At 41.8% G+C, this 13,984-nt stretch overlaps 1 protein-coding gene across 3 annotated transcripts in view; it reads left to right on the top strand.

The window, feature by feature from the left end:
- Unc-115a (actin binding LIM protein Uncoordinated 115a) overlaps window positions 1-13,681 on the top strand; it is a 62,377-nt gene extending 48,696 nt beyond the window's left edge. For all 3 annotated transcript variants that reach the window (XM_086968920.1, XM_022835506.2, XM_022835498.2), the window contains exons 10-16: window positions 2,301-2,474; window positions 2,716-2,868; window positions 3,092-3,205; window positions 3,454-3,554; window positions 5,668-5,815; window positions 7,064-7,236; window positions 7,752-13,681. In XM_086968920.1, coding sequence (XP_086825046.1) covers window positions 2,301-2,474; window positions 2,716-2,868; window positions 3,092-3,205; window positions 3,454-3,554; window positions 5,668-5,815; window positions 7,064-7,236; window positions 7,752-7,847 — 959 coding nt within the window. In that variant the 3' untranslated portion in view covers window positions 7,848-13,681. The remainder of the gene's footprint in view (window positions 1-2,300; window positions 2,475-2,715; window positions 2,869-3,091; window positions 3,206-3,453; window positions 3,555-5,667; window positions 5,816-7,063; window positions 7,237-7,751) is intronic.
- Window positions 13,682-13,984: the final 303 nt, after the last annotated feature.

Genomic DNA, 13,984 nt, shown 5'->3' with positions numbered 1-13,984 from the left:
ACGTATGATTCCTTCGTATTACATATTTACAGAGACAGACGCCTAAGAATTAGAGCGAAATTCGCTGTTAAACAGTGGTGGAAAGTAATTTGTGTGCAGATTTTCATAGGCTCCATGCAGATCCGTCTGGGGTGACGTGATTTTCGGCAACATCCTAGTCAAGAGTGTTAATAAGAGCTTACAGGATGAATGTTTTGTCCTGAAGTAGTAAGGAGGGAGAGAGATAGAGAGAGAGAGAGAGAGAGAGAGAGAGTATTGAATCTACGTAGCGGTAGATCCCACATTGCTGATTTTTCTTCTTTTTAGACGCAATACTTATACCGGCAAGGATTATGTGCGCGATTGGTATAACGAACTTTTAGTTCCCTGATTATCCTGCGCCACGGCCACAGCTCAGAATAATCATATTCAATTAGATACAATAATATGTACAAGCTTATAATGCAATCACGCCCCAATTGCTTAAGCTTTGGTTCGTAAAAACGTTACACGCCGTGCCTTTGCTGCTACACCACAACTTTGACAGATACTACTGCCTGCTGTAAGCTACAATTTCTGTAGATTCAAGGCGCGTAGTAAGTACGTAAATGGGGACAAAATGTTGCTCATTTCCCGCACAAGTAGCTAAAGGATTAGTAGATTGGGTATCTGTTCTAAATCATTGGTCAGACAGCGCTCCGAACTTTAGCTGAATTATACAAAAAGCTTCACTAGAAGGAGAGTTTTGGAAACAAGGCCGGTAACGCTGACTGCCGTTATGATGCGAGAATGCGAGGGTAGGGAAAGTTTCGTCGTAGCACATCAATAAGGGAAGGTCGCGATCACAATTGTCAGTGCAACAGCAGCAACAGGAGTAGGCGCTGCAAGCTTGTATGATAACCATTGCGTCCTAGTTCGACCAGTCAGTCGGTCAGTCAGATAAGTAAGGGAAACTTGGTAGATGTGGATAGATTACTCAGAGATTACAGGTAGCTGCGTGCACCCATTGACCGAATGGTTGTCTGGGGCACGCGGGTGTGGACAAACGGGAGGAGTCGTCGAATACGAAACCCGGATGCATCAGCGTCAGTGACAGTCGATAGCTCAAGGTTTCGGAGTCATCCGGTGGTGGCCGCTGGTGCGGCAGACGGTAGAGACTGGTGTAACGCAAAGCGGGACATATGAACAGCAGACACATAACTAGAAAAACAATTATCCATTAGGCCTGGGTCGACTAGACTGGATCGAGTTAGACTAGCAAAAAGTCCCGAAATAGAAAAGTGGCATAGACTCCTCAATGGTGTTATTCATTAGTCGACGAAATAATGGAAACGAAAGGCAGGAAAACGCCTAGCAATAGCAGACAACTACTGTTGACAATGAGATTGTCGGAAATAGTAATGGAAGATATACGCATTAGGCGGTGGGGCGGAAAAGCAACGTCTGAGTAATTTGTGAAGCGAAACTCATCAAGCTGATGATGTTAGATTGTTCGTCATGAGGTAATAAAAAGAGAAGTAAGACCTACATCATGGATACATCATTTTCAGTCACTGGGTGTATCCGAGACTAAATAACGAAGTTTGTGATGACATTTAGCAACAGCGTTGCTAATTGTCCTGTTAACGACATATATAGGGATATGCAGATGGGCACGTTAACGGAAAGGCAAATTCGTATAGGAAATATGCGTGTGCAGTATGGGCGGAGTTTTGTATGCTTTGTTTACATACGTCTGGCCTGGCTAGACTTCCCATATGCTAGTAAAAAACGAAAGTCATGTACAGCAAGTAGAAATAAGATAATTTTGCATTCGTACATTTTAGGGGGTTAGATTGCATCGACTATATCAACCTAGCTTCGGTTGTTACGCAACATAGAGAACTTTTTTGCAAGCGTTGCATCGCTAATCACCACGCGAACAAACCGGAAGAGCTTGCTTGATGTTTGCGTGGCATACGTGTACACGTCCATGCATCGTGGCTAGAAATAGGTACGAATGGAGCTCTGAAAAAAGCTGGGCTTCGTAAACGAATCCCACAAGCGGACAAGTACCACTAGCGAAAGGTTCACATCACACAAAACTGTGGTTCTACCCGCACCTTTGCATGTCCTTGGTTATAATTAATCTGAGGTTCTGCAGCAGCAGCAGCAGCAGCAGCGATGTGCAGATGCGGTTATCTTGTTATAATAGTTTTTACTGACTTAGGTCATTTATTAGGGACATTTATCGCGTTCCAGTTACTAGTTCTGCGGCTAAGTTGCAGTTATCTCAACAATCTATTCTAATACTTGGTCCGGCCAATCATATCACTTCCTAGAGCGCGATGATTTCCCTGCTCCGCCGTATCCCTATGCTGATCCAACGGAACGAGTACGACGAAGTTCTGCTGGTTCAGATATGATCGAAAAGGAGGACCAGATAGACATGGCCGCGGTGCCCATGGATCCCAAACTCAAAAAGGAGGAACTAGAGCTGGAGAAAATTTCCACGGGTAACTTCTATATACAAATATAATAATTAATTATTATTGCTATTTCGCTAAGTTAAGACCGCTTTTCCCTTAGCAACAAGACGAATTGTACATGATGACAATATTAACGTGGCATATAAAACAACAGATCTTCTAAGCGTTATACTAGTGCATGTACCGATTATTCTATTAAAATTCGCTTCATTTCAACGCATAAGCATATAATCGTAGAATGCTAATTACGTATTGTTAAATGTTATAGGTATCGGCGGTGTATTCCTGAAGACAGTAAAGGAACGCGAGAAGGCTCGAGCATACAAGATGACCCACATGGACCCACGGAATGCCTCGAGAGTTCCCTCGGCTTCGCGAGAAATAGCCACCAACTTGAGATACGACAACCCCGTGAACGCCTGTCAGTAGCAATACTTATTGATAGCAGTTAAGCGTTTGATCAATAATTTCCGTCATCACAGATGCCATTGATTGATGTCTCAAATATGAAAATACTAAAATATCTTTCTTCGATCGAAATAATCTAAGTAGACACGTCATCAACTTGTTCTGTTGCTATTTTCCCGTTATTTATTCATACTCACTCTTCCCCTCTCCGTGGGCGCGTTCATACGTTACATTAGCTCCCTCCCGTGATCTAGACCGACCACGGCCGTGGGAGTTAGACCCTGATTTTGATCGAAACTCAATTCTTCGAGGATCTGCTCGACCCCACGATGTCCACATAAACTACAATGGTTAGTTCGAGGTTTTTTACGTACCCAAAATGCTGCTTACATTATACCAACGAGATCCGAATGTTGGGTTCTCTTCACTGATCTATTACGAGTAGTCAATTTAAAAACTATCTACTTACATACTCATAAGCAGATTCTAAATAGCAAGTAGTTCATTTCATGTCGTATATAGTTACTCTAGATACTGTTGATTGATCTAAAGTTGATCGATCGTTTGATCACACCGCTCGTGTTGCCAAATTTTCCAGTCGTATCTTCGCTACATCAGCCACCAAAACCGGGCTATGGATTAAGCGCTAAATCGGCTACACTACCAGCGAACGCTTCGCATCATTACTCCAATCAAATGGTATGCTTTTTTTTTCTGTTGTACGACAAACTTGTTCAGCTTTGAAGATATTCAGTCAGACATTTGCCAATGATCTGAAGTTGGTCATAAGTGTCACAAAGACGCACTATTAATTATTAGGTAGAAACAAACTGATGTTGATCGAGTTACATATGGGGAAGAGCCTGGTCATTTGATTATCAGCACCGTAATAATTTTGCTCCACGTTCACCATTTCTTGTTTCGATTACCTAGTTGTTCCACTATTATCGCATACATTTATATCGTTATTCGTACAAAATTATCAATTGTTCTTAATAAATCACATACATTTAATTCCGTTATCGTCCTGTAGCCAAATAGGATACCTTACTTGCCGAACTTCAGTATATCTGTACCGTGCACAGGTACTTGACCCGCGTAATTTAGACATGAGGCAAAAGCGAAGCAGGCTATCAGCCGTTGTATGCAGTCATTTTTGTCGGTATGGCGGCCGCCAAGACTATTTCTGAACGAAAATTAAGCTCGTAAGCAGGCCAAAGGTGACTGAACGCGTATTTTCGGAAGATAAATAGTCGCAACGATACTGCTGCTGCAGCTGCTGTCGTCGTCGTCGTCGTCCTAAAGTGATATGACAACACTGGGACATCAACAGAAACATACCGCGTCAGGCGCAATGATCAGTGCGCCATTTCAAGGTCGTACAAAGATCGTGTGACCGGCGTCCATAGTACTCGACGAAATACATAGAACAAGTGCCAGTCACAATAGAAGTAATAGCGACATCGGAGTCGTGCTAAAGACAGCCGCAATAGTGTGTGTTATAGCATACCGCGGCATGACATCCACCAGGCGCTTGCTCGATGTCACAATGACTCATTCAACCGTCTCTCTGTCCAGCCGCCTTCATGACGTTGTGTTACGACTAACCCAACAGAAAGGTATCAGTACTTACCAGTTATGCTCGGCGACGCATTGCCTTGTGTCGTCCGCTCAAGCCTAAGCTTGTTCGTTTCTGTACGGGCCCGTCTAGTTTAGCTGCAATTCTGTCGGATATTTCTCGACACGGTTTGATTTCATCAGCTGAAATTGCAGTGTGTACATCCATACGCGGGATGTGCTTTCACTTGTAGTCAACTTCGAACAAAAACATTTTTCCGTATTATTTTATCTCAGGATATTGACAGGATGAATGGTGGCGATGAGATCATGTTTTTCCGTGGTTGTGAAATGAGTATGGAGTGTTTATAGCGGCGCTACGTAAAGCAGCACACTTTGCTAGCCAACCTTGTCTAAATGGATAGTTCATTGCCACTTCTGCAATATCTGACCTATTTCTGATAATAGGTGAAGGCTGATAAGCGCGAGAAGAAGATACGCAGGCATGCTAAACAGTTAGGGGTTAGAAAAGAGGCTTCAACGTCTATCATATCCGTTTGAATGGGTCGCCTCTCAGAGGCACTTCGGTGGTCGCTATCGATGCCCCCTCAATCAGACATGAATACCAGGCTCGATTCTGGTCATTTTACTCGCGCTCTTTGCACGCACTGTTATTATCAATTGCGCCATGTACAACCAAACTGTAATCAAGCGTTGTCAACGGTTCAGCTACAACTCATTCGGCGGCGGAGTCGACATGACTTAGCTTCCGCTAACAACCACAACGACACTGAATGTCCACGACGTTTTTCGTGCTTCATAAAAGACCGTGTGCATTCTCCCGACAATTTTGAGCTAAACACAAGCTACATTTGCAGGGTAGACTTTTTTGTTGTTTGAGAATTTGTGTTCCAGTAACTCAAGCTATAAAAACGAGTTTCACGACTATCCACTTAAGTAGTGTATCCAAAAATAGGACAGAATCCCATTACAATCCTCAATCGAATACACGTGTAACCCAAACTAAAGTGCTTATGCCAATGGAGTAGTCATTCATGTCTACGGTGGTAAGGCTAAATCATACCGGAACAATAGATAATCAATAGCCTCGGTGTTCGTTACTTGAAAGACGAGATCTAGGTAGTATCTGTCGACCGGATTTACGGTGGAAACCAGATAAGGGGGGAAAACGGCTTTTGAAGAAAAAAGAATGAAGTGATAAAAGTCACCGATATCGCTTATGATAACATTGCAGACGTCGCATTCGGCAAATCCGTTCAAAACCACAACTTCATCTGAGTTTGGTTCTGATCGTTCCGACGCAATGTCAATTGCATCTTCTGATGTACGGAGCAAATCTGCAATGAATCACTCAAGAAGCGGCGAAGGACAGGCATTCTGCGGTAAGTACATTTTAAATAAATATACTCTGTTCGGTCGTTGTATTTCGTCGGTGAATTCTGACATAGACATCTGCTCGACAACGGTGCATCTCTATCGAAGTTATATATCGAAGGCTATAAATGGTAAATGTTAGATTTCTAAGCAGCTCATTGAACATAAAAATTTTCCTCTTTTCAAAAGCTGATATAATGCATGAGTTGATATTGTGTGTACCCCCATATTATTATGAATCTTTTTTGCTTTTTGCTTAAAGATTGTTTTATTGGGCAACGAGACAATATGATGCGGCTTTTTTGACTGACATATATTTATGACAGACAGACCGTTGGCTAAAACAAGTGAGGTTTTTACCATACTCATCTGTCTTAGCCATGTTTCAAGGTGATCGCAAACTTTCGTCTGTCTGACAGCGAGATGATTAACAAAAAGTTTCGCCAATCTGTTGTAGGCTGAGTCATCATGAGTTCAAGTCAAATTGCACTAGCATAATTTCGAAAAATTCGATCGTGAACAGAGCTGTAATGTCACAGAGCATTGCATGCAGGGTGCGGCATTGTTAACTATTCTTTGGCGTCTAACATAACGTAAATGGTAACGTTGCGTGGTGTCATTAAGAAACCGCCGATTTTACATCAAATATTTACTCTCTTTAGCTCTGTTCAAAACAATTCGGCCAAAATTTAAAAAAAAATATTCAAAAAGGTAAATTTACATAAGGGAAAACTTTGTAAATCTACCTAATTTTCGTATAGATTTTTAGGAAAGTCCGGGAAGCTAAATGATTAAATCTACTCGCTGTCGACAACACTCCTGGTGCTGATGAGCATGCATTCGCTACGCGCTTCAGTTAGTTTAGATAGTAATATGCGCATCTACTAAATAGCAGCAACCGACCGAAATTGGCTTTTGTTATTGTGATTCTTATCGTTCGGCGTTATCCGTATTCTTTGCCCTGTCTGTATTCGGTATGACGCGCCCCTTCGCTGATCCTCTCGCTCAACGATTAACTAATTCACCATCACCTTCACTACCGATGGCCTCTAATGGGAATGATGGCGACGAATCTTTGTTGCTCTATCATCATCGCTGGCGGGGCCGTGTGGGCTCGCTCTCCGTTACTTATTGGAACCGGATTTGATTCCGTTGTTACCCGTTACGCGCGATTCTGCGCGCTTTTGTTTCGTGGGGTGTCTATGTCGACTTGCTGGCTGCCGTGTGCCTTCGTGCATCTCGACACATTGACGTAGGCATGAGGCATGCATCGTACTCGCCCCACCTTCGGCGTTCAATGCCCAATGTGAATTGGCACATGTCTCAAGATCCTCCTCGTCTTTATCCGTATCACCTTCTCTGCACTGCCAATTACCGACTACCGTCGGACGTCGACCGTTGCCACCTCGAGAGACATCTCTCAAATCAGGTAAGTTGCTTCTATCGTCTAGCGAAATCGTAAAGCTAACACGAAGACGCTAAGGTGGAGGCAAATAGATGAAAGGATGAATCGAATTAAAAGGCTAAAATTCTCGTTACTTCGAATCTCTGCATCGTTTATTTGTATTTCAATGAATGATTACCTGTCTGTTTGTGTGCACCCCATCGTTAAGAGGGCTTTGATTCAAACGTAACGAATATCATATTATAGCGCTGTTCACGGGTGGGTCGCGGATGAGTACTAGGAAAGTTTTACATGGGCATGCACTCAACAGAAGGATGGATGTTATAGTCATTTGATGAGCCGTGCGAATCAGTTGTGTGTCAGTAACAGAATAGGTCGATCATCCGAGTAAATTTATTTTCTTTGTCACACGCGATAAAAGGCAGATATTTCTTCCTAATGCCACCAGTTCTTCGCATACGTAACATCGAATTTTTCGCTTTTACGCACTCTAATATCGAATCGTGCTTCTTTTCTGATTTCTATTACATGACAATTAGGAGTTTGAGCAGATTTTTCACATGGATCGACTGCAGTTCTACCGGCTTCCGGAGTGGAGACGCAATGACCTCAAGCGTCGAGCGCGATTATTCTAAGCGTTGCGGTGATCATGGGCGCCAATTGGAAAACACGATAGTATGTCAGGGCCAGTTGTTTTTGGCAAGAAACGAGTTCGAGATGTACATGCGTTTGTCAACGGCGACGACGATGGTGATCATTTAACACATATTATAACACTCCATCAAGGTTTCACGAGGAGTGACAAGAGCGCGATGGCACACGTTGTTACACACCGAATGCATGCCGCTAGCATGAAATGCAGTGGATCGGCCACTTGGATAAGAAGAAAGGAAAAAATAGATCGATCGTAGATCGATATATTCACAAATACGATAACGTAAGATCAGTTCTTCTAAACGTCACACAGGACCGTATCTTCCACACGCTCCGCTACCCCGGTTCTTTTGGAAATTGGAAGATTGGTTGTTCCATAATATACCTCCAAGAATGAAGCTGAGGTCAAACAGGTACGTGTACGTACCATGTTCATCAGCCTATCCGAAAATTTATGCCACCTAAGCCGCTGCGTCGAAGTTGCACCTGTGCTAACAATGAGCAAGTTCCCCGGGAAATGGACACATTAAAGCCACAGAAAGGAAAGAGGCAATATAAGCCCCCGGTAAGCAGCAGCCTTGAAGACTGTATCGAAAAGGAACGTGCGACGTAAACATAGGTTGGTCGCTTGAATTTTGTCTCGCTAGATTGTGCGCAGGTCGTGAAGGCGTTACATTCACTCTCCGGTGACTGTTTCTGCTAGAGTATATATAAGTGTACCTAGAAAGCAGTGCAGTGCCCTCATTTGCCAGACGAGAATGAACGACAACAAACCGCAAAGATGAGAAGCAGACGAAATAAATGTGAGGGAATAACTAAACAGATGGCGAGAAAGATAAACACGGCGATTTAGCAGACGATCCGGACCTCATGGTGATCCCTCATTATTTAATAGGATAATGAATGTCGGTTAGATAGTTACAAAAATCAGTAGTAGTTAAAGGGAGGGACGTGAGGGAGGCAGCAGAGAAAAAGGGAGAACGAGAACAACACAATGCACATAGCAAAAAATAACAGAAAAGAGACTAATAGCAACAGAAAATCGTCGCCGCCCGCCAGACGTGCCTCATATAATAATTACAATTATAAGGATAATAGGAATAGTATAGTGTAGTACAGCTATAACTAGATGTAACCGTCGCGATGACTATAATTAGTATTACAATTATTATCTTGTGACTTGCAACTCACTTTGGTGCACATTTCGAAAGATTACTACTATCCGCTGTGTCTTCAGAGGGTTTTCGTGTTGCGCCCACCGTTATCAAAAAGCTCCTTAATGCAAATTATTACTGTTTTTTAAACGAAGAGTAGAATTTTTAAAGTTCGATACTGTTTCGGTCTCCTCTGTTCAATACGGCGGAATATAGGAATAATAAGTATATTTCCGAACATTCTAAAACGTCGCCGTAGAGAGCTGCAGGGTCTGTGTTGTCGAAGACCTTTGGTTTTTTTTTGGTCGATGGATTCAGGATTTTATCTACAGTACGAAAATGATCAAGATTGCTTCTCCCCGCTCTGCGTAACCTTGGTTTTAATTTCTGTCGCATGTTGAAATGGGGGAGACCAAATGCAATTCTTGTAATGTTGTATTTATTTATTCAATAATTCGTTACGGTCTTATTTATTGAACATGTATTTATTCGATGTCGCTAACTATTCCACAACAAATATTTAGCCTGAATACACACGCCGTATTTATTACTTGCGTTAACATTCATCTGGCGGAGTGTTTGGCCAATTACAAGGATGGCGATGATGTGTCCTAAGATTTATTCTGTGTACGCGAAAAAAGCTTCGCCGAGCTAAGCATCGCGCAAATGTTGAGCGAATATTAAAATCAACTGGAGACATTTGGAGCCTAATGCTCCACCAAAAACGGACTGTTATCTTCATCGCTTGCAACAACAACAACGGCACCTGCATTTACGAGCAGAAGTACCAAACCTCAGCGCTTTTAAATCGACACATACAGCAACTCAAGTGTATGACTTCAGGCTCCAGTGGAGCCATTTGCGCACCCTCACAATTCTATGAAGATATAACCAAATGAGGGCAAACAAATTTAGCACTTACTCTAACGAATCCTGTCGAATCGTTCCGGTTTGATTGTCATTGATAATAAATTAAGTGACCGATGCCTCGGTAGCGCATGGCCTAGAATTTATTAAAGAGTGACCACGAATTTACCCATTCCTTTACCTCATATTGTGCAATCTACCGACTCCTACACGCTTAGTATAGTAGTATTTAGCTTTGACTCATGCCACACAAATACGTATATATACACACACACACACAACACACACACACACATACACAAGACACACACACACACAAGGGCAACAATTCCTATGAAGACTTTCTAAGGGATTGCAGGCGAATCAGAGAGTCATTTTTGTTATACGCCCCACACTGCATCCGTCTCGTTGAGGGAAGCGCAGCCAGTTGTTATGCCGTAAGGCCGCCTACATAGATGTACACAAATATATCAAACACATATATTTATATAGATTTACCCTTGGGACTCCTGCCCCATCTGGGTCGTTCGATATAGCGGTCGGGTGTGCACACAACACAAACATGTAGAAACAGCTTCGTCCGTAAGTTGATGAAACTGGAAAGATCACTGCCAGATCAGCGCGTCACGTTGTTGTACCGCCCCGTTGTGTATTCATTCTTCATAATTCGGTTATATATATTTAACTTCCTTTCTTCCCAGTAAGTTTTTATCGGCTTCGTTTGCTTTATGTCACCACATTAGTATGTGCCTATTATGTATATGTGATCTCTTACGCAAGAAATGCCGGTTCAAGTCTTTTACAGTACAGGATTTTTTCTGCATTTAATTTGTTGATTGTTTTTTTGTTTTAATATACTACAATATTGCAGTAGTCAGAATATCCCGCGTCGCTTTTGTACCGAGCAATACATTTAGTTCCGTGTTCGTCGAATTTGAGTTGGCCGATCACAGCGATGTTTAGGACTTACAGGTGACTACTAGGGCGTAGGGCGTTTATCCACCTCTGCAAGTGTCCTTACTGCTTCTTGAGTAACGAGTATGTATGGAACACTAAACATCAGACAAGGGAGCAGGTCGCGCGCGGACGTTTAAGATCATGTCGCCCCGTCCGTTTTCGTTGGTTTTTCCTCTGACACATAACGGTTTGTGTGAACGGTTTTGTCTATCACACGCGATTGTAGGATAGCATGCGTGCAATTCGTCAAAACGTAATGGAGTTAGCTACGGCATTTGACGCCGATCGCGGGCCGTTCCCGTAGTGCGGTTAGCTTCTTTCTTTTCAAGCATATGAAGAAAATAAGAGTAAGCAAACTTGACACATCGATCTCTGTTCGTCCGAGCTGCCTGTGGACAACAACATTTCCGTCAGCTCACGCATTGATACTAGCAAAATCGATAACAGGTTATCAATCCAAGATCAGCATTATTTAAATCATCATCAGCAGACAGCTATGCGGCATTGAATTACACGTAGCTATCGTACAGAGCGTAGGTACACTCACTAAACTTGAGGTATTGTCTCGAAAGTAGGAAATTTCGTCGGCTTTGACATCAAGGCCTGCGATACAAATCGGCCACAACAACAATGGCAACGAAACACAACAGGATGCGCAATGGAAGTTATTTGCCAACAGTGATCTTAGATGTAACAAAAGTGACAGGCCGCGTGGCGTTAGCACCCGACGAGGAGAAGAGTAACTTTCGTACCAAACTGTCGTTTTGATGAGCGTTCGCCATTCTCCGTGTATCTACTTTATTTCTCCTAGAACTGTTGAACGTATGCAAAAGAGGAGCAGTAAAACGAAGCCATTCTTCGACGCACATAGAATGGCACTCAGGCGTTGGAAGATGCCCAGAAAAAACGTAACTTGCGTATGTTTGGTTTATGATGGCCAACTGATAAAATGAATAAAAGGAACGAGTTAGTTGTAGAAACATCTTTAAATATTAACGGTGCATAGCGGTATATGGTGTAGGTGAATTATTAATTCAGTAATAAAATGGCTAGTGAAGTTATTAAGGCGGTGTTAATGCTGCTGCTGTTTCGCCATAATCCAGAAAAGCAGCGGCAAAAACATAACACACAGTTTATACACAAAGAAATTTCTTGGAAATTTACGATAAATCAAGTGAACAGGCCAAGCAAAACACTGACAGTTAAAGAATTAATCTAATGGGTTAGTTTTATCGACAGGCACGCGTTGCCGAAATCGATGAGAACAATACCGAAATAAACGAATGTATCGTAAGTTAATTGAAGTTGCGAATGTCTTTTAGCAAGAGCCTCTAAATATTTAATACCGTCTTGCTAAGCGACGAGCGAAAGAAACTGCAACTGTTTTCTTCGTTTAGCCTTTCTTGGGCAAATACACTGCGGAAAAATAAACTCCAAAGGTAGTGTTGGGTAGACTCAGCACAACTTCGAAAGGCTTCGACTAGCGTCCGATTATGCCTATCCCCCCCCCCACCCCCCGACCTTGCTAACAACAAATTGAGAAAAAAAATGGATATACGTTAATGATATCTAGTATGATATATGGGAATTAAATGACAAATTTACAGCAACGGCAATGGTGTAAGAGGCAAGTGTTACGCACGAAAAAGCAACAGTGATTTACTTATTGAGAGCGATGCATAATTATAACGATATTAATAATAAAAATAATATACCCGGACAAAAGTGCAACTATATTAACCAAATACTATTAATTACTACAAATGACAAGACACAGGTGCGTAATGAGATAATATAATAAACACTCATAAATGCGACACTTCACAAAAAAAATGCATGACAGTATACACACAAATAAACGGTATAAGGAATTGACTATTATTAATGCGACCATTTAAAAAGAAAGGTTTGCCCAGCTGTTCTACAGTCCCACTGAAGTCACCCGAAGTACCGAAAACAAAAACGAACGCCACGTAAACTTGCACCAGTGAATTACCACGAGGTTATGTTAAATCATCATCATATTATCCTTGATACTTACATAAGTACTATTAATTATATATACATACATATATAGCGGGGTAGGAAAGAGAACAGCGGGTGAGGGAGCAATCGCCACAGCAGCAGGATCAAGCGTCTATTAAAATCTAAGCTATCTATTAAAATACCGTTGAATTTTAAATTTAGCTTTTGTTTATGTACATCTCAAGGATATTCGCAGCACCATTTCTAACTTAAAATTTATAACTGGCAACGATATGTAAGCAATTGGTCGGAACACGCAACGCGTTATAGTAAGATAGCGACAGCGTGCAATTGCACGAACAGGAGAGAGCCTTGTGAGGAACAGCTGGGGCCTAGAACGAAGAAAAACGGGCGGCATCTCCTGAGCTTTGGAAATACTAGAAAACGTGTGCAGAATGCTAATATACGATGACCATAATGCCGATGATGATGACATTGGACTGTCGAAGGTGAATGAGACGTAAGCAACAATAGATAACTCGGGGGAGCAGATGACGATTATATTATTACTGCAATGAAAACCAATGAATATATATATGACAACAATAACGACAGCAACCGTAGCTGTTAAATGTGCTGCTTTAGTCGAACGCCTCACGTAACGCACGATGCTTCGTCCGTCTGAATATTTACAATAATTCTAGATAAGGTTAAACGATCACCTTACGGCGATAATAAAAAACGAAGGCAATTAGCTACAACAAGTAAATTAGACAGACGACGAAAGTGAGGCAAGGACATGACAATAACAGCGACAACTGAGAAACGAACGGCGGAGAAATGCAAATAAAACACTGTTTTGTAAACATAAATATATTGGATTTATGTTCTACGTAATATAGACAAATCGGTGCTATTTTGATACTAGATATGAATAATAGAAAAGTTATTTGTTTTGTTTATAGCACAGAAACATATAAGTTGCAGACGTTGCTAACTATACCAAATGATTAGTTTTGACTGACTCGCTATAGTCGAGTTATAGATATTGACCGAACTTTGGATATCAAAACGAAAACAAATTTCGTAATATCTAGTCCTATTTCACAGCTGTCGTCTTCTCGTAGCTGATAGACAAATTCAACTCTCGCGTCTGCATGAAGTTATAATTATTT

Source organism: Varroa jacobsoni, unplaced genomic scaffold (genome assembly GCF_002532875.2).
Source record: "Varroa jacobsoni isolate VJ856 unplaced genomic scaffold, vjacob_1.0 scaffold_64, whole genome shotgun sequence".
Taxonomy (NCBI): domain Eukaryota; kingdom Metazoa; phylum Arthropoda; class Arachnida; order Mesostigmata; family Varroidae; genus Varroa; species Varroa jacobsoni.
The sequence above is the reverse complement of the archived record's forward strand: the minus strand, read 5'-3'. Positions and strand labels throughout refer to the sequence as shown.